Here is a 19,582-nt window from a genome sequence, read left to right as displayed (position 1 = left end):
ATCCTGTCTCTGCCTCCCCACCTGCCCCTACCCTTTCCATTTTGCTGCCTCGCTCCTCTCCTCCCCTTCTCTACCCCACCCCTCCCTGCATCCCTACTGCCTGCTCCATCCTCCCCTCCCCCCTCCTTACTCCCCCTGCTCTCACCGCACCCCTCCCCCTCTCCCCCCTGAACTGCCCATCTCTCCCCCTGCCTTCCCCATCTCCCCCTCTGTCCCCCCCCCTGCCCTCCTCTCCCCTCTCTCTCCCCCTCCCATCTGCTTTCCCCCCACCCCTCCCCTCTCTCTCCCCCCCCCCCATCCCCCATCTCTCTCTCCTTCCCTCTCTCTCCCCCTCCTCTATTCTTTCTCTCTCCCCTCCCCTCTCTCTCCCTCTTGCCTTCCCCTCTGCCCCTCTTCTCTCCCTCTCCCCTCTCTGCCCCTCTCTCTCCCCGTCCTCCCCCTCCCCTCCCCTTCTCCTCCCCTCTCTCCTCCCTTCCCCCCCCCCCTCTCCCTCTCTTCATCCCTGCCCTCTCTTCATCCATCCCTGTGCCACTGCCTGCCCCCCCCCCTCCCTCTCTCCCCCCCTCCTCCCCTCCCCCCCCATGCCGCTGCAGGCCGCTGCATCTCACCGAAGCTGCGATGCAACACGCAGAGGGACTGCAGCGACGGGTCGGAGACGAGGAGAGGTGCCTGAAGAAAACTCACCCCTGCCCCCGCCACATACCGGCCATCCCGGCGGCCCAGCTCATCGCAGCGGGTAGGCCTGAGCCCGGGGTCAGGGGTCGCAGGTCAGCGCGGGCTGACCCCGGCCTCGGGACACAGCGGTCATACTAGGCTGGGTTGGTGGATGGCGGTGGAGGCCATGGGTGTGGGGTGAGGGAGGCGGGGGAGGGGAAGGTGGGGGTGGGGGTTCGGAGAGCGGAGGAATCGGGGGGTGAGGCGGGGAGAGATGGGGGAGGGGAGGGAGGGGAGAGGGAGTGAGCACCTGTTGTTGTGGAGATCACTCCGACTGTGAGGTGACTGTCACCAGCCATGGCCCTGAGCCGTGTTCTCCGGCCAGGCCCTCTCTCTGAGCCGGCCTCACTGCCCCTGTGCCCTCTCTGTCCGCAGGTTCAACGCCCTGGCCGGCGAGTTGGCCGGGGAAGTCCTCGACAACACTTTCTTCGGCAAAGACTGCAACACTGTGACTGAGCATATCATCGACAATCTCTACCGAATGCCCAGCAACCTGCTCAACTTCACCCTGAAGGTATCCTCACCAACTGCTTCCTCCCCGCTGCTATCAGGCTCCAGCGCCTTCCTTCCATAAGTTTAGCTTAGTTGAGTTGAGTTTAGTTTAGAGATACAGCGCGGAAACAGGCCCTTCGGCTCACCGGGTCCGCGCCGACCAGCGATCCCCGCACACTGACTAACACTATCCTGCACACACTAGGGACAATATTTACATTTACCAAACCAATTAATCTACAAACCTGTACGTCTTTGGAGTGTGGGAGGAAACCGAAGATCTCGGAGAAAACCCACGCAGGTCACGGGGAGAACGTACAAACTCCCTACAGACAGCACCCACAGACGGGATCGAACCCGGGTCTCTGGAGCTGCATTCACTGTAAGGCAGAAACTCTACCGCAGCGCCACCGTGCCGTGCAAGGGTGCTGCCCGATTCACCTCTACCCCATTGCGGACATTGGACTTTGTCTCTGGAACTGGTGCTCTACAATGCTGAGAACTATTATTCTGCACTCTGTATCTTCATCTTTTCCCTACCCATTTTCTCAGGATTAAAGAACAAGAGAGCATCGCTTTAAGGTGAGGCAGGAAAGATTTAGAAAGAAGCTGAGGGGCAACCTTTTCACACAGCGAGTGGTGGGTTCATGGTTGCTTCCACTAATGGGAGAGTCTAGGCCTCAGAATTAAAGGATGTTCCTTTAGAACGGAGATGAGGAGGAGCTTCTTTCGCCAGAGGGTGGTGAATCTGTGGAATTCATTGCCACAGACAGTGGAGGCCAAGTCAATGACCGGTTTTGGCATTCTGTGCTGCGATTTCCGAGAGTACGCCGCCACCTATGGCCGTCATTTTTGGCCACCTCGCTCAGAGCCCCCCTCCGCCGCATGTGTGCCGAGGATTCTTCCAGTCGATGAAAATGACAGAGATATTAATGTTTTTACAAAATTCCCCCTCCTCTCTGCTGCCCCTGCTGGAGGGAGGGGGAGGGACTATAAAACCAGGAAGTGGTGTGCCTCAATCAGTCTCTGCAAGTGGTGTGCCTCAATTAGTCTCTGCAAGTGGTGTGCCTCACTCAGAGCCCTGAATGAACACTGACAAATGTCCTTACAGCACTGTGAGTTACCCTTAATTTGTTTGAAAATGAAAATACTGGTTAAAGGTAAAAAAGCCCTCCACTCCCCCCACCATACCCCCACTCCTCTCACCCTTCGGGCTCTCCCGATCCTCTCCTTTCCCCGCCCACCCTCCCCCTCTCCTCCCCCCTTCTCCTCTCCCTAATTCCCCCTCTCCTCCCCTCTCTCCCCTCCCCCTCTCCCCCCTCCTCTCCTCTCCCCCCTTCTCGTTCCCCCTCCTCTCCCTCTCCTCTCCTCTCCCCTCTCTCCCTCCTCCCCTCCCCCTCCACTCCCCCCCCTCTCCCTCCCCCCTCCCCCCCTCCTCCTCTCTCCCCCCTTTCCTCTCCCCCCCCCTCCTCCTCCCCTCTCCTCCTCTCCTCTCCTCTCCCTCCTTCCCCTCCCCTCTCCCCTCCTCCCCCTCCTCTCCCCTCCTCCCTCTCCTTCTCCTCTCCTCCCCCCCTCCCCTCTCCCGCCCTCTCTTCCTCTCCCCCCTCCTCCCTCCCTCGCTCCCCCCCCCCTCCTCTCTCCCCTCCCTCCCCCTCCCTCCCCGCATATGGTGAGCTTGCTACATTACTACATTGGTTGGGGCATTGAGTTTAAGGGTCAGTAAGCCACGTTCATGTCCATAAGTGATAGGAGAAAATTAGGCCATTCGGTCCATCAAATCTACTCCGCCATTCAATTATGGCCGATCTACTGCATCTCTCCCTCTCAACCCCATTCTCCTGCCTTCTCCCCATAACCCTTGACATCCTTACTAATCAAGAATCTACCACTCTCCACGTTGAAAATGTCCCTTGGCTTGGCTTGGCTTTCACAGCCATCTGTGGCAATGAATTCCACAGATTCACCACCCTCTGACGAAAGAAATTCCTCCTCATCTCCTTTCTAAAGGAACGTCCTTTGATTCTGAGGCTGTGCTGAGTAAACAGGATTGGGGAATCAAGAACTAAAGAGCATACGTTGAAGGTGAGAGGGGCAAAGATAGGAACCCGAGGGGCAACCTTCGCACAGTGGGTGTGAAGTGGGTGTATGGAACAAGCTGCCAGAGTTTCTCCGTGATCAGCCATGATCAACATGAATGGCGGTGCTTGCTCGAAGGGCCGAATGGCCTCCTCCTGCACCTATCTGCTATGTTCCTAAGATGTGGAGGATGAAAGGGAAAGGCTATGAAGAAAGATGTGCCTGACCAAAAGAGAGGGAGGGTAGTCTCCAGAAGGCATCATGTGTGGCACGAACATTGTGGGCCGAAGGGCCTGATTGTGTATCGCACTATTGTGCGATCTATGCTCCAACGCGGTTGCTGTGGATGAATTCTGACCAAGGTGCTTCCTTTCACCCAGAGAACTGTCCTGGAGGATGATGTCACAGCCAAGTTTTACACGGATGCAGCCGATTATGAATCTGGAGTGAACAATGCAGACAATGTGTACGATGAAAGGTCTAACAGGTTCAACATCCCAATCCTGTACAGTCGCAAAAGAACCACTAAAACCACACGGAAATCCAGCTTCAAGGAGGTGATCAATGCTTCGAAAAAGAAGGTAGTTGCCATCATAATACACCGTAGCAACAGTAATATACGATTAATACGCTGGGCCTGACCGTTCAATAATTTTTAATTTTTTTATATATACAAATACTTTTATTCAGAAAACAAAATGCAAACATACTAAAGGTAACACCATCAAAACTGCCTTTGTGGCAGTTTACAAAACACCAGTCATCAATTGCAAAATAACGTTGTCATCATCAGTTATACACTCGGTCTCCTGTGGTGACCAGCATTCACGGAAGGCCTCCAAGGTCCCCGTGGACACCGCGTGTTCCCGCTCCAGGGACACGGGCGTAGACCCGGAGAAGGGGCAGGCAGCCGACCCTGGCAATTGGCCGTCGCCTACCGCTGCCTGGACCCGCGAATGGCCATCTTGGCCAGGCCCAGGGAGGGAGATATTGGCCACCGACAGGGAGAACCCCCCCCCCCCCCCTCCATCCCCATCCCGACCACCCTCCCCCTCTGTACCGGGTGCCCAAATATCAGGAGTGTGGGGTCAAAATGTCGCCAATACTTGAGGAGCAACCCCTTCAGGTAGTCGAACAGGGGCAGCAACCTCTCACACTCCATATACAGGTGGAACACGGTCTCTTCCTCGCCGCAGAAGTGAGGAAGGAAGAAGGGAGGAAGGAGAGAAGGGAGAGGGAAGTAGAGAAAGAAGGGAGGGAAGGAGAGAATGGACAAGAGAGAGAGGAAGGAGAGACAGAAGGGAGGAATGGAAGGGGAGATGGGAAAAGAGAGAGATGAAGGAGGGAGGGGAGAAGGGAAAAGAGAGAGAGGAAGAAGGGAGGGAAGGAGAGAGAATGAAGAGAGGGAGGGGAGGAAGGGAGGGAGGGAAGGAGAGAAGGGAAAAGAGAGAGGAAGGAGAAAAATAAGGCAGGGAAGGTAAGGAGAGAAGGGAGGGAGGGAAGGGAAGGAGAGAAGGGAGGGAGAGAGGGAAGGAGAGAAGGGAGAGAGGGAAGGGAAGGAGAGAAGGGAGGGAGAGGGCCGGCGGGAGGAGCGGATGCTGGGGTCCGGGCGGACGGGTGTGAGCTGAGGCTGAGGTTTGCAAACGTTGCTCCAATGCCCAGCCCGGCCCGGCCCTCCCGCTATTGTCTACAGGGTGATTTCACGAAAGGTCACTGGATCATAGATCCTCACCCACGTGACCGCAAAATCCAACTGGGGTACAAACGTCACTTCCGGTACATGGTATTGATGCTGAAAACTCGAACTTTCAAACCCGTTAAAAACCGCGAAAACGGCCCGTTTTTGAGCTGTAAATAACTGTGCCAGTCGGGGTGACCGTGAGGCACAATTATCTTACTTTAGAGTCCAGAAGATAAAGAAAAACGAAGGTAAATACAAGAGGGAGCTGAAGGGAAATAACAGCGGAAATTGTTGGCCGTGGAGATATAAAGATCGAAAATATCGGGAATTATCGCGTTTGCTCGCTGCATTTCATCAAAACATCAATAATGCCTTAGTTTTGATGAAATGCAGTGAGCAAATGCGATAATTCCCGATATTTTCGATCTTTATATCTCCACGGCCAACAATTCCGCTGTTGTTCCCCCTTCAGCTCCCTCTTGTATTTACCTTCGTTTTTCTTTACCTTCTGGACTCTAAAGCAAGATAATTGTGCCTCGCGGTCACCCCAACTGGCACAGTTATTTACAGCTCAAAAACGGGCCGTTTTCGCGGTTTTTAACGGGTTTGAAAGTGCACGTTTTCAGCATCAATACCATGTACCAGAAGTGACGCTTGTACCCCAGTTGGATTTTGCGGTCACGTGGGTGAGGATCTATGATCCAGTGACCTTTCGTGAAATCGCCCTGTAGGATCTTGGTTGTTCACCGTGTCTCCCCGGGGACAGAGAGAGGGGGGGGGGGGGGGGGGGGAGCCGGGGGGCTGTGTGCGTGAACCACGGTGACTGGAGGAGCGGGATCGCTGCCCCGGGACCGTGAGAGAACGACCCACCTCCCCCTCTCCCCCTTCTCCATTGACCCTCACAGCCCCCTCCCCATCTACCCCTTTCTTCCCCCTGCGCCCGTCTACTCTATCTCCATCCCTCCACCCGGGGTGGATCTACCCGAGCCGAGAGTAGATTACTCCAAAGATCCTAGAGCGGAGCTTTGCATTACTCTACCGCGGGGCCCAAGTGGGAGCAATCGGTCTAATCGGCTTAAGGCAGGTCCTGACAGTGTGCGTGTGTGTGTGTGTGTGTGATGGGGACAGTGTGTGTGTGTGTGTGTGTGTGATGGGGGACAGTGTGTGTGTGTGTGTGTGTGTGTGTGATGGGGGGACAGTGTGTGTGTGTGTGATGGGGACAGTGTGTGTGATGGGGACAGTGTGTGTGATGGGGACAGTGTGTGTGTGATGGGGACAGTGTGTGTGTGATGGGGACAGTGTGTGTGTGATGGGGACAGTGTGTGTGATGGGGACAGTGTGTGTGTGATGGGGACAGTGTGTGTGTGTGTGTGATGGGGACACTGTGTGTGATGGGGACACTGTGTGTGATGGGGACATGTGTGTGTGTGTGTGATGGGGACAGTGTGTGTGTGATGGGGACAGTGTGTGTGATGGGGACACTGTGTGTGATGGGGACAGTGTGTGTGTGTGTGTGTGTGTGTGTGTGTGTGTGTGTGTGTGTGTGTGTGTGTGATGGAGACAGTGTGTGATGGGGACAGTGTGTGTGATGGGGACAGTGTGTGTGTGTGTGATGGGGGACAGTGTGTGTGTGTGATGGGGACAGTGTGTGTGTGTGTGTGATGATGGGGACAGTGTGTGTGTGTGTGATGGGGACAGTGTGTGTGATGGGGACAGTGTGTGTGATGGGGACAGTGTGTGTGTGTGTGTGTGATGGGGACAGTGTGTGTGTGTGTGTGTGGTGTGTGTGTGTGTGTGATGGGGACAGTGTGTGTGTGTGTGATGGGGACAGTGTGTGTGATGGGGACAGTGTGTGTGATGGGGACAGTGTGTGTGTGGGGGACAGTGTGTGATGGGGACCGTGTGTGTGTGTGTGATGGGGACAGTGTGTGTGTGTGTGTGTGTGATGGGGACAGTGTGTGATGGGGACAGTGTGTGTGATGGGGACCGTGTGTGTGTGTGTGTGTGTGATGGGGACAGTGTGTGTGTGTGTGTGATGGGGACAGTGTGTGTGTGTGTGTGTGTGTGATGGGGACAGTGTGTGATGGGGACAGTGTGTGTGATGGGGACCGTGTGTGTGTGTGTGTGCGTGATGGGGACAGTGTGTGTGTGTGTGTGTGTGTGTGATGGGGACAGTGTGTGTGATGGGGACAGTGTGTGTGTGTGTGTGTGTGATGGGGACAGTGTGTGTGATGGGGACCGTGTGTGTGTGTGTGTGTGTGATGGGGACAGTGTGTGTGATGGGGACAGTGTGTGTGTGTGTGATGGGGACAGTGTGTGTGTGTGATGGGGACAGTGTGTGTGTGTGTGTGATGGGGACAGTGTGTGATGGGGACAGTGTGTGTGTGTGTGTGTGTGTGATGGGGACAGTGTGTGTGATGGGGACAGTGTGTGTGTGATGGGGACAGTGTGTGTGATGGGGACAGTGTGTGATGGGGACAGTGTGTGTGATGGGGACAGTGTGTGATGGGGACAGTGTGTGTGTGTGTGTGTGATGGGGACAGTGTGTGTGTGTGTGTGTGTGATGGGGACAGTGTGTGTGATGGGGACAGTGTGTGTGTGTGTGATGGAGACAGTGTGTGATGGGGACAGTGTGTGTGTGTGTGTGATGGGGACAGTGTGTGATGGGGACAGTGTGTGTGATGGGGGGACAGTGTGTGTGTGTGTGTGTGTGTGTGTGTGTGATGGGGACAGTGTGTGTGTGTGTGTGATGGAGACAGTGTGTGATGGGGACAGTGTGTGTGTGTGTGATGGGGACAGTGTGTGATGGGGACAGTGTGTGTGTGTGTGTGATGGGGACAGTGTGTGATGGGGACAGTGTGTGATGGGGACACTGTGTGTGTGTGTGTGTGATGGGGACAGTGTGTGTGATGGGGACAGTGTGTGTGTGTGTGTGATGGGGACAGTGTGTGTGATGGGGACAGTGTGTGTGATGGGGACAGTGTGTGTGTGTGTGTGTGTGTGTGTGTGATGGGGACAGTGTGTGTGTGTGTGATGGGGACAGTGTGTGTGATGGGGACAGTGTGTGTGTGTGTGTGTGATGGGGACAGTGTGTGTGTGTGTGTGATGGGGGACAGTGTGTGTGTGTGTGATGGGGACAGTGTGTGTGTGTGTGTGATGGGGACAGTGTGTGATGGGGACAGTGTGTGTGATGGGGACAGTGGTGTGTGTGTGATGGGGACAGTGTTTGTGTGTGTGTGTGATGGGGACAGTGTGTGATGGGGACAGTGTGTGTGATGGGGACAGTGTGTGATGGGGACAGTGTGTGTGTGTGTGTGATGGGGACAGTGTGTGTGTGTGTGATGGGGACAGTGTGTGTGTGTGTGTGTGATGGGGACAGTGGTGTGTGTGTGATGGGGACAGTGTGTGTGTGTGCGTGATGGGGACAGTGTGTGTGTGTGATGGGGACAGTGTGTGTGTGTGTGTGATGGGGACAGTGTGTGTGATGGGGACAGTGTGTGATGGGGACAGTGTGTGTGATGGGGACAGTGTGTGATGGGGACAGTGTGTGTGTGTGTGTGTGTGTGTGTGATGGGGACAGTGTGTGTGATGGGGGACAGTGGTGTGTGTGTGATGGGGACAGTGTGTGTGTGTGTGTGATGGGGACAGTGGTGTGTGTGTGATGGGGACAGTGTGTGTGTGTGTGTGATGGGGACAGTGTGTGTGATGGGGACAGTGTGTGTGTGTGTGTGATGGGGACAGTGTGTGTGTGTGTGTGTGTGTGATGGGGACAGTGTGTGTGATGGGGACAGTGTGTGTGATGGGGACAGTGTGTGATGGGGACAGTGTGTGTGTGTGTGTGTGTGATGGGGACAGTGTGTGTGTGTGTGTGTGTGTGATGGGGACAGTGTGTGTGTGTGTGTGTGTGATGGGGACAGTGTGTGTGATGTGTGTGTGTGTGATGGGGACAGTGTGTGTGATGGGGACAGTGTGTGTGACGCGGTTCTGTCTGTCTTGCTGCCGTTCAGAACTCTCGGTTTGTCCGAGTGCATAAAACGATCGCCTATTCGGAGTTCACCATGAAGGACTCAGACCTGCACATTTCGGACTCCTTGGTGAAAGCCCTGAGCAGCCTGCCCCTGGAGTACAACTATGCCCTGTACAGCCGCATATTCGAGGACTTTGGCACTCACTACTTCAGCTCCGGCACCACCGGCGGCACCTACGACCTGCTCTACCAGTACGACAGCAACAGCATAGAGGGCTCAGGTACGGTGTTGGAAAGGACAGCGGGCAGTGGGATGGGGCGAGGGGAGGGGGGTGGGGACATGGAGACAGCGGGGACGGGGCAAGGGGAGGAGGTGGGGAGTGGGGATGGGGGGAGTTGGTGGAATGGGGGGGTGGGGATGGGGGGGAGTAGGGGGGGGTGGGGGAGTGGGGGGGATGGGGGAGTGGGGGAGGGGGGGGAATGGGGTGGGGAGGGAATGGGGAGGGGGGGGGGGGGGGGGAGGGGGGGGCGGGAGGTGGGGGGGGGGGGGGGGGGGAGGTGGGTTGGGGGGGGGGTGGGGGGGGGGTGGAGGGGGGGTGGGGGGGGGGGGGGGGGGGGGGGTGGGGGTGTGGGAGTTGAGGGGGGGGGGGGGAGGGGGGGGGATGGGGGAGTGGGGGGGGATGGGGGGAGTGGGGCGGTGGGGGAGTGGGGAGGGAATGGGGGAGGGGGGATGGGGGAGGGGGAGTGGGGAGGGAATGGGGGGGGGGGGGGGGGGATGTGGGAGTGGGGATGGGAGAGTGGGGGGGGATGCTTTACAACCCCCTCCCCCCCCCCCACACCTCTCCCTCCCTCCTTCCCCATACCCTCACACCCTCCCCCCGTTCCTCCTTCCTGCCCTCCTCCTCCACACTCCCGACATGCTCCTTTCTTCCCTGTCCATTGCCCTCCACTCCATCCTCTAGTGACACTCTCACTTTCTCCCCATTCCACTCCCTTGTGCACTCCCCGTTTCTCTCTCCCCATCCCAGGTATTCACACTCGCTGCACTCTCTCCCCTCAGTTTGCCTCTCTCTCTCCCTCTCCGCCTTTGTCTCTTCCAGTGTGTCCCAAACTATCGCCCACCTCTTTATCTCTAGCTTTTTCTCCCTTCCCTCAGATTCTTTCTCATCTCTCCTGTGCCTCCCTCCATTCTCTCCCTCTCTCTTACGCCTCTCACTCCCTCTCACATTGCTCTCTATCTCTCCCCTCAGTGTCTCCCACTTTCTCCAGTCTGTCTCTGTCTCTTCCTCCTCTCTCAATCTTTCTCTCTCTCCCTCTCTCTGTCTCTCTCCCTCTTGCTGCCGCGCTCTCTGTCTCTCCTTCTCTCATCCCTCGGTCTCTCTGTCTCCATCTCTCCTCTGGCTCTCTCTCCATTCCCTCTTTCACACTCGTCCCACTCGCATCGTTCTCTCACCCTGTCATTCTCTCCATATGCCTCTCTCTCCCTTTCTCTTGCTTTCTGTCTCTCTTTGTCTCTCTCCCCTCTCAATCTCTCTCCCCATCTCTCTTTCTCCCTCTTTCCTCTATCTTCTGCTACCGCGCTCTCTGTCTGTCTGTCTCCTCTCCTCTATCATTCTCTCTCTCTCTCTCTCTTCCTCTCTCATTCTCCACCATTCTCTCTCTCTCTCGCCCTCTCTTTCTCCCCCTCCTCCTGCCGCACTCTCTGTCTCTCTTTCACTCCCTCTCTCGCTCTCTTCCTCTATCATTCGCCATCATTCTCTCTGCCTCTCTGCCTCTCTCTCCCTCTCTGTCTTTCTCTCTTTCTCTCCTCTCCCTCTCTCACTCTATAACTCACACTCTCTTTCTCCCTCCCTCCATCCCCCCTGCACCCCCCTGCACCCCTCTGCCCCCCCCCCCCCCCCCCCCCCCCCCCCGTCCCCTCCCCTGCCCAGTGGGATGGCCTCTGCTACATGTGCGCATTCACAGAGTGCTGGAATAACTCAGTGGGACAGGGCAGCATCTCTGGAGGGAAGGAATGGGTGACGTTTCGGGTCAAGACCCTTTGTCCCTAGTCTGAAGCAGGGTCGAGACCCGGAACGTCACCCATTCCTGCCCTCCGGAGATGTTGTCCTGTCCCGCTGAGTTACTCCGGCACTCTGTGTCGATCTTTGGTTTAAACCAGCATCTGCAGTTCCTTCCTACACACGTGTTCATTGTGTGTGTGTGTATGTGTGCAGGTCTCACGCAGGCCGATCTGACGAAGTGCGTCGTCACGGAGACGGTCAGGCGAGTGTTCTTCATTCCATTCCGGAGCCACTCGAAGAAGTGCACGGAAAACCACATGACCATTCGGACAAGCGGTGAGGGGGGTGAGAGGTCGTGGCAGCGGGGGGGGGGGGGGGGGCAGCGTCCGTAGATGCCCTCAGGACACCTCGCCCTGGGCTGTGGGCAGAGAGGTGGGGGCGGATGGGGGGGGGGGGGGGGTGGGTGGGTGGGGGGCTTGGGGGCGGGGGACGTTCCAAAAACGTACAGGTTTGTAAGTTATTTGGCTTGGTATGAATGTAAAAAATTGTCCCAAATGTGTGTAGGGTAGCGTTAATGTGCGGGGATCGCTGGTTGGTGCGGACTCGGTCCAAAGGGACTGTTTCGGCGCTGTATCTCCAAACTAAACTAAAGGTACAGAAGTTTAGTTTTGAGATACAGCATGGAAACAGACTCTTTGGCCCGCTACATTAGTTCTATGTTATCCCACTTTCTCATCCACTCCCTACACACTAGGGACAATTTACAGAGGCTAATTAACCTACAAACCCACACGTCTTTGGGATGTGGGAGGAAACCAGAGCACCCGGAGGAAACCCATGGGGTCACAGGGAGACCGTGCCAACTCCACACAGACAGCACCCACAGTCAGGATGATACCCTGGTCTCTGGCGCGATAAGACAGCGGCTCTACCAGCTGCACCACTCTGCTGCTCGAAGAAGCTTGAAATACCTCACAGAAGCAAAGGGGAAGATACAGAGTGCAGAATATAGTTCTCAGCATTGTAGTGCATCAGTTCCAGAGACAAAGTCCAATGTCCGCAATGGGGTAGAGGTGAATTGGACAACACCCTAACTTATGGAAGGACCGTTCAGAAGCCTGATAACAGAGGGGAAGAAGCTGTTCCTGAGTCTGGTGGTGCGCGCTTTCAAGCTTCTGTACCTTCTGCCGGACGGGAGCGGGAGAAGAAGGATTGACCAGGGTAGGACAGGGACGTCTTTGATTATGTTGGCTGCTTTTCTGAAACTCACTGATCCTGTTGCAAGAGCAGTACACAATCAGATAATGAATGTTCATTTCCCTCTGTGGTATTTTTCTCCATCTTGACCCCAATGGGAAGTTGACCCCAATGTTTGTGTCCTTCCTGACAGCCTCTGATTAATGTAACTCATTACTTTGTGTTTTCTAAATGTTCCTTCAGCAGATGCCAGATTTATTCACTCTCCCACACTAACACACTGTTTAGCTGCACGCCCCTCGGTCTCTGATCCAAGTGAAGCCTCTCCCAGTGAAATGCCGCTTCTCCATGTTCTCCAGAGATGCTGCCTGACCCGCTGAGTTACTCCAGCACTCTGTGAAACGTCACCTATTCATGTTCTCCACAGATGCTGCCTGACCCGCTGTGTTAATCCAGCACTCTGTGAAACGTCACCTATTCATGTTCTCAGCTCAGATGCTGCCTGACCCGCTGTGTCTGCTGTTTAGTTTAGTTTAGTTTAGTTTAGAGAAACAGCGCAGAAACAGGCCCTTCAGCCCACCAAGTCCACGCCGACCAGCGATCCCCGCACACTAACACTACCCTACACACATTAGGGATAATTTACAATGATACCAAGCCAATTAACCTACAAACCTGCACCTCCTTGGAGTGTGGGAGGAAACAGGCGACCTCGGAGAAAACCCACGCAGGTCACGGGAAGCCCCCTTCCCCGCGGTTGCCATGGAGATAGCCGTGGCCTAGGGGAATGGGGAGGGAAGGTGGAGCCTGGCTGGTCCGGGAAGGTGGGTGGCTGTGACAGGCCGGCTGGATAGAACATGCCAGTAGAGCCGCTTCATCACAACACCTGAGACCCGGGTCCCATCCCTGACCTCGGGTGCTGTCTGTGTGGAGTTTGCACCCTCCTCACGACCGCGTGGGTTTACTCCGGGTGCTCCGGTTTCCTCCCACGTCCCAAAGACTGGCGGGATTGTAGGTTCATGGACCCTCTGTAAATTCCCCCGAGTGAGTCGTGAATGGATGAGAAAGTGAGATAACATGCAACTGGTGTGATAGGGTGATCGATGGTTGGCCTGTACTTGATGGGTCTGTATCTGTATCACTAGACTCAACCAAACCAAAACCATGGAACAACAGCAGCACAGGCCCTTCAGCCCATACTATCTGTGCCAAACACCATGCCAAGACCAACTCCATATCCTTCCATTCCCTGTGTATCCACAAGCCTGTCTGAAAGTTTGTTAAACACCACTATCGTATCTGCTTCCTCCACCACCAGCCCCTGCAGCACGTTCCAGGCACCCACCACCTTCTGCATAAAAAACCTGCCCCGCAAATCTCCTTAATGCTGTCCCTCTCACTTTAAAGCTTTACCTTCTTATATTTAATATTTAATCATCAGCATAAACATACTTTATTAGCCAAGTATGTTTTGCAACATACGAGGAATTTCATTTGTCATACAGTCATACTAATAAAAAGCAACAGAACACACAAAACACATTTTAACATGAACGTCCACCACAGTGACTCCTCCACATTCCTCACTGTGATGGAAGGTGATAAAAATGTTCAATCTCTTCCCTTCTTTGTTCTCCCGTGGTCGGGGGCCTCGAGCCTTCCGTTGACGGGACGATCTTGGCTCCCGTAGCTGGCGTTTGGGCCCTCGCGTCCGGGCGATCAAATCCCGCATCGGGGGGATGTCAGCTCCCCATCGTCGGACGATCGGACCCCGGGTCGGGGCTGGTCGAAACCTTCTGCGTCGTTTGGAGCGTCCCGACATCGGTCTCTACCCGAGACTGCGAGTTCCTCGATGGTGAAACCCACAGGCCACGGTTGGAGCGTCGATCCCAGGCAAGGGATCGGCTCCGATTGTAAGTCCACGTCGCCACGGTGGGGAGGGTGGAGGATATTCCCATCCTGGGAAAAAGGTTCTGACCATCTACTACATCCAAGCCTCTCATAGTTTTATATAATTCTATCAGGTCTCCCCCTCAACCACATGCGTTACAGTGAAAACAATCCAGGTTGTTTCCACAACCCTCTCATCCAGGCATCATTCTGGTACACCTCCTCTGCACCCTCTCCAAAGCCTCCACATCCTTCTTTTAATGGAGTGACCAGAACTGCACGCAATACTACAAATGTGGCAACTAGCAAGCGGTCCTGGCCAACTATCTCCTTCATTAGGCATCTTTAATTGGACTTTACTGGACTTGAATGTTATTGCCTTTATCCTGGAACTGTGCACGGTGAATGGCTCGATTGTAATCATTCATTGCCTTTCCACTGACCGGTTAACACACAGCGCGTTCACAGTGGCGCAGCGGTAGAGTTGCTGCCTTAAAGTGAATGTAGCTCCGGAGACCCGGGTTCAATCCTGACTACGGGTGCTGTCTTTGCGGACATTGCACGTTCTCCACGTGACCTGCGTGGGTTTTCTACGAGATCTTCGGTTTCCTCCCACACTCCAAAGACGTACAGGTTTATAGGTTAATTGGCTGGGTAAATGTAAAAAAAATTGTCCCTAGTGGGTGTGGGATAGAGTTGGTGTGTGGGGATCGCTGGTCGGCACGGACCCGGTGGGCCGAAGGGCCTGTTTCCACTCTGTATCTCTAAACTAAACTAAAACTAAACAAAAGCTTCTCGCTGTCTCGTTACACATGACAATAATCTAAACTCAAACTAAGCGTGACTCTTCAAGAGACTTTTCAAGAGAGGGCTCAGAGATAGGGCTCTTAAAGATAGCAGAGTCAGGGGATATGGGGAGAAGGCAGGAACGAGGTACACATTGGGGATGATCAGCCATTGAATGACGGTGCTGGCTTGAAGGGCCGAATGGCCTACTCCTGCACCTATTGTCTATTGTCCCTGACTCTTGTACTCAATGCCCTGGATGTGGTTCACAGTCTGTGTGCTCCCCCCCACCCCCCCAATGGCAGGTTCGATCCTGGAGGCATCGGAGAAGTCGGTGTCAATGGTGAAGGGGGGCCGGGTGGAGTACGCTGCCGCCCTCGCCTGGGAGAATGGACAGCAACTGTCCAACAAATCGTTCGTGGAGTGGGAGAAATCGGTCCGTGATAACCCCACTGTGGTGGACTTCAAGGTCAGTACTGCTCCTCCCCTAACCCAACCTTCACCCGGGAAGGCCATGTTGCATTCGGCCATTCAGTCATGAATAATCTAGCTCTCCCTCCCAACCCCATTCTCCCACCTTCTCCCCGTCACCCCTGACCTCCCCTACCCCCCCCCCCCCCCCCCTCCCCCAACTGCAAACGTCAACCACGGCCATTCAACCAGCCCATTGCTGCCTCTCCTGATCTCATCCACCACAACATCTCTCTCTGTCCCCGTCTCTTTCCCAACACCTTTCAAGCCTGTGCCTTTCTCTCTTTCCCTCCACCTGTCTCAATGCTGCACTCTCCCACATTGTCATTTTCTCTCTTTTTCTGTTTCTCCATCTACTTGCTCTCCCTCTCTTTCTCCCTCTCTGTCACCATCACTCTCTTTCTCCCCCACTCTCTCCCCCATCCTTCCTCTATCCCAATCTCTCTCTCCTAAACTTCACAATCTCTTTCCCCCATCCTCTCTTCTTTCTAACCTCTCTTCTCAACCTCTTCCTGCTCACCTTCTCTCCTATCCTTGCTCGCCAACACTCCCCCATCCTCTCGCTCCTACTTTCTCAACCCACTCCGAAACTTCCTTCCCTCTCTCATCTTCTCTCTTTCCCAACTTCTCCCTCTCCCAACCTCTCCCTGTCCCACCCTCTCTCCCAACCTCTCCCTATCCTATCTCTTCCAACTCCTATCCTATCCTTTCTCTCCCCTCCTATCCTATCTGCTTCTAACCTCTCTCCCAATCCTATCCTCTCTCTCCCAATCTCTCCCTATCCTCTCCTCTCTCTCCCAATCTCTCCCAATCCTCTCCTCTCTCTCCGGGTCTCTCCCTATTCTCTCTCCCTATCCTCTCCTCTCTCTCCCAGTCTCTCCGTATCCTCTCCTCTTTCTCTGAGTCTCACCCTATCTTCTCCTCTCTCTCCCAAGCACCCGTACTCCAGCCTCTCTCTCTCACACCCTCTCCCAGCCTCCACCCTCCCTCTCTCCCTCCCTCCATGTGCGGCCATGTTTGCCCTGGCGTGTACGTTGTGTGTGATTCCCCGCAGCTGCGGCCCATCCTGGGCCTGGTGAAGGACATCCCGTGTGCGGTGACCAAGCGGCAGCACCTGGAGCGGGCCCTGATGGACTACATGGAAGACCTGGACCCATGCAAATGCCGGCCGTGCCCCAACAACGGCAAGGTGGTCATGGTGGACAACAGCTGTGCCTGCATCTGCAGGGCTGGTACCTACGGGGACAGCTGTGAACATCGCCAGCCCCACTACCACTCAGGTAACCGCTTCACCCACACCCTGCAGCTGCAAGTCGCATAACAACCGATGTTGCAACCAGTGTGGGGTGCTGCACTGTTGCATTGTGGGGTGCTGCACTGTTGCAGTGTGGGGTGTTGCATTGTGGGGTGCTGCAGTGTTGCAGTGTGGGGTGCTGCAGTGTTGCATTGTGGGGGTGCTGCAGTGTTGCATTGTGGGGGTGCTGCAGTGTTGCATGTGTGGGGGTGCTGCAGTGTTGCATTGTGGGGTGTTGCAGTGTGGGGTGATGCAGTGTTGCAGTGTGGGGTGCTGCAGTGTTGCATTGTGGGGTGCTGCAGTTTTGCAGTGTGGGGTGTTGCAGTGTATGGTGATGCAGTGTTGCATTGTGGGGGTGCTGCAGTGTTGCATTGTGGTGTGCTGCAGTGTTGCAGTGTGGGGTGCTGCAGTGTTGCAGTGTGGGGTGCTACATTGCGGGCAGTGGTTCCACTTGCTCGCGTTTGGCCCTTTAACCCTCCAAACCTGTCCTAACCATGTACGTATTCAAATGTCTCTTAAACGCTGCAATGGTCCCTGCATCTTCTACCTCCTCCAGCAGCTAATTCCCTACACCCATCACCCATTGTGTTAAACAAAATTACCCCTCAGTTGTAACCCAGCGGGTCAGGCAGCATCTCTGGAGAACATGGATAGGTGACGTTTCAGGTCGAGAAGAAGAAGGAAGGTCTGGAGCCGAAACGTCACCCATTCCTTGCTGCCTGCCCCCCTGAGTTACTCCAGCACTTTGTGTCTGTCCTTGGTTTAAACCAGTATCTGCAGTTCCACCCAACACAATAGTTAACCATGTGAATGTTAATGATGGGAATCAGGCCGTTGAGCATTATTTTGTGTACGCCTGCCTTCACAACTGAGGCACATAGAAACATAGAAACATAGAAAATAGGTGCAGGAGTAGGCCACTCGGCCCTTCAAGCCTGCACCGCCATTCAATATGATCATGGCTGATCATCCAACTCAGTATCCTGTACCTGCCTTCTCTCCATACCCCCTGATCCCTTTAGCCACAAGGGCCACATCTAACTCCCTCTTAAATATAGCCAATGAACTGGCATCAATTACTTTCTGTGGCAGAGAATTCCACAGATTCACCACTCTCTGTGTGAAAAACAATATTCTCATCTCGGTCCTAAAAGACTTCCCCCTTATCCTTAAACTGTGATCCCTATTTCTGGATTCCCCAATATTGGGAACAATCTTCCTGCATCTAGCCAGTCCAACGCCTAAAGAATGTTGTAATTGCACACCAGTACTGCGGGTACACACAGTCCAACGCCTAAAGCCCTGGGTAAAAGCCCCAAATGACGGGGCTTCGCCAAGCGGACTGCTGGGCCAGTTCTGGAGCCCAGGGGAAGCGCTGGGTCTGGTTTCCAACATTCCTTGCAGAGCCTTTTTGAAAACCGCAAATGTGACAGCACTGTGGAAGAAAAGCTGGGAGCATTGGCCAGTCAGCTGCTGCAACACTGCCCACATCCATCACTGTGAAAGCAATAACAGGATGTTTTGAAAATCAAAATGACATGGACCAGAGTTGCAATGTTTTTTCTGGAAAGGATCTGAACTCGGACAAATTCTTCGACGTTCTTTGGGAAAGCACCAAGCCGAGTGTAGATAAAGAGATGCCAGTTATTGTTAGTGTGTGTCGTCTTAGTTTAGTCTGGGTTACTGCAGCATTTGTGTCTACCTCGGTTTAGTTTAGTTTAGAGACACAGCGCGGAAACAGGCCCTTCGGCCCACCGAGTCTGCACCGACCAGCGATCCCCGCACACCAACACTGTTCGACACACACTAGGGACAATTTACACCTACACCAAGCCGATTAACCTACAAACATGTGTGTTTTGGGATGTGGGAGGAAACCAGAGCTCCAGGAGAGAACCCACGCGGGTCACGGGGAAGAACGCACAAACTCCGTACACTCCATGGTCAGGATGGAACCCGGGTCTCTGGCGCTGTGAGGCAGCAACTCTATCACTGCGTCACCATGCTGCCCCACCATGCGACTAAAGCTCTAGTCATCGAGCTGTACAGCACAGAGACGGGCCCTTCAGACAATCATGTCCTTGCCGATCAAGGTGGCATACATTCCCATTTCCCCAGTAGAACCTCCACACCCTCCAATCCATTGATCTGTTCAAATGTCTTTTGAAAGTTGTGATAGTGTCTGCTCCCATAGCTTCCTCTGGCAGCTTGTTCCAGAGACGGACTGCCCTCTGTGTGACAAAGTTGTCCCTGAAGTACATCTTTGGGAACAGAAACTACTCTGGAGTTTAGAAGGATGAGAGGATATCTCACTGAAACATATAAGATTGTTAAGGGCTTGGGGTTTGGACACGCTGGAGGCAGGAAACGTGTTCCCGATGTTGGGGGAGTGCAGAACCAGGGGCCACAGTTTAAGAATAAGGAGTAAGCCATTTAGAATGGAGACGAGGAAAGACCTTTCACACAGAGAGTGGTGAGTCTGTGGAATTCTCTGTGTGAAAAGTGTCCCCCAGTGTGTGTCCCTGTGTCTGTGTCTCCTGGCTGGGTCCCGGTCTCTGACTCTGTGTGTGTGTGTGTGTGTGTCCCATGCAGAGGTGCAGGACGGATACTGGAACTGCTGGACCTCGTGGAATTCATGCGACTCCTCGTTCAGTCGCCGGAGAAGCCGGCAGTGCAACAACCCAGCCCCACAGCACGGGGGCAAACCATGCGACGGACCCGACACACAGCAGCAGCACTGCCGCATCTCACTCTTCGCTCAGGAGTACGTCCCCCTCCCTCTGCTGCCATCCCTCCCTCCCACCCCCTCCTCCCCCCCTGCTCCCCTCCCTCCACTTCCCCCGATGTCCCCACTCCCCCCCCCCCCCATTTCCTCCATGCACCTTCCTTCTCTACTCCCCCCTTCCCCCCTGCTCCCTCCGTTCCCCCTCCCTCCTCTGTTCCCCTGCCACCCTGTCTCTGCCCCCCGGGCACCAGAATGGGCCGGATGGCGGGAGTGGGTTTGGAGTGGT

At 54.9% G+C, this 19,582-nt stretch overlaps 1 protein-coding gene across 1 annotated transcript in view; it reads left to right on the top strand.

The window, feature by feature from the left end:
* Positions 1-19,582, top strand: part of LOC129693745 (complement component C6-like) — a 42,833-nt gene that overhangs the window by 13,343 nt on the left and 9,908 nt on the right. Inside the window, 9 exon segments of the mRNA XM_055630520.1 lie at positions 594-652; positions 655-740; positions 1,090-1,228; positions 3,663-3,863; positions 8,971-9,211; positions 11,147-11,269; positions 15,112-15,275; positions 16,332-16,557; positions 19,164-19,335. Coding sequence (XP_055486495.1) covers positions 594-652; positions 655-740; positions 1,090-1,228; positions 3,663-3,863; positions 8,971-9,211; positions 11,147-11,269; positions 15,112-15,275; positions 16,332-16,557; positions 19,164-19,335 — 1,411 coding nt within the window.

This window comes from Leucoraja erinacea, chromosome 3, assembly GCF_028641065.1.
Source record: "Leucoraja erinacea ecotype New England chromosome 3, Leri_hhj_1, whole genome shotgun sequence".
In the NCBI taxonomy this organism is placed as follows: domain Eukaryota; kingdom Metazoa; phylum Chordata; class Chondrichthyes; order Rajiformes; family Rajidae; genus Leucoraja; species Leucoraja erinaceus.
Note: the sequence above shows the minus strand (reverse complement) of the source record. Positions and strands in the feature narration are given on the sequence as shown.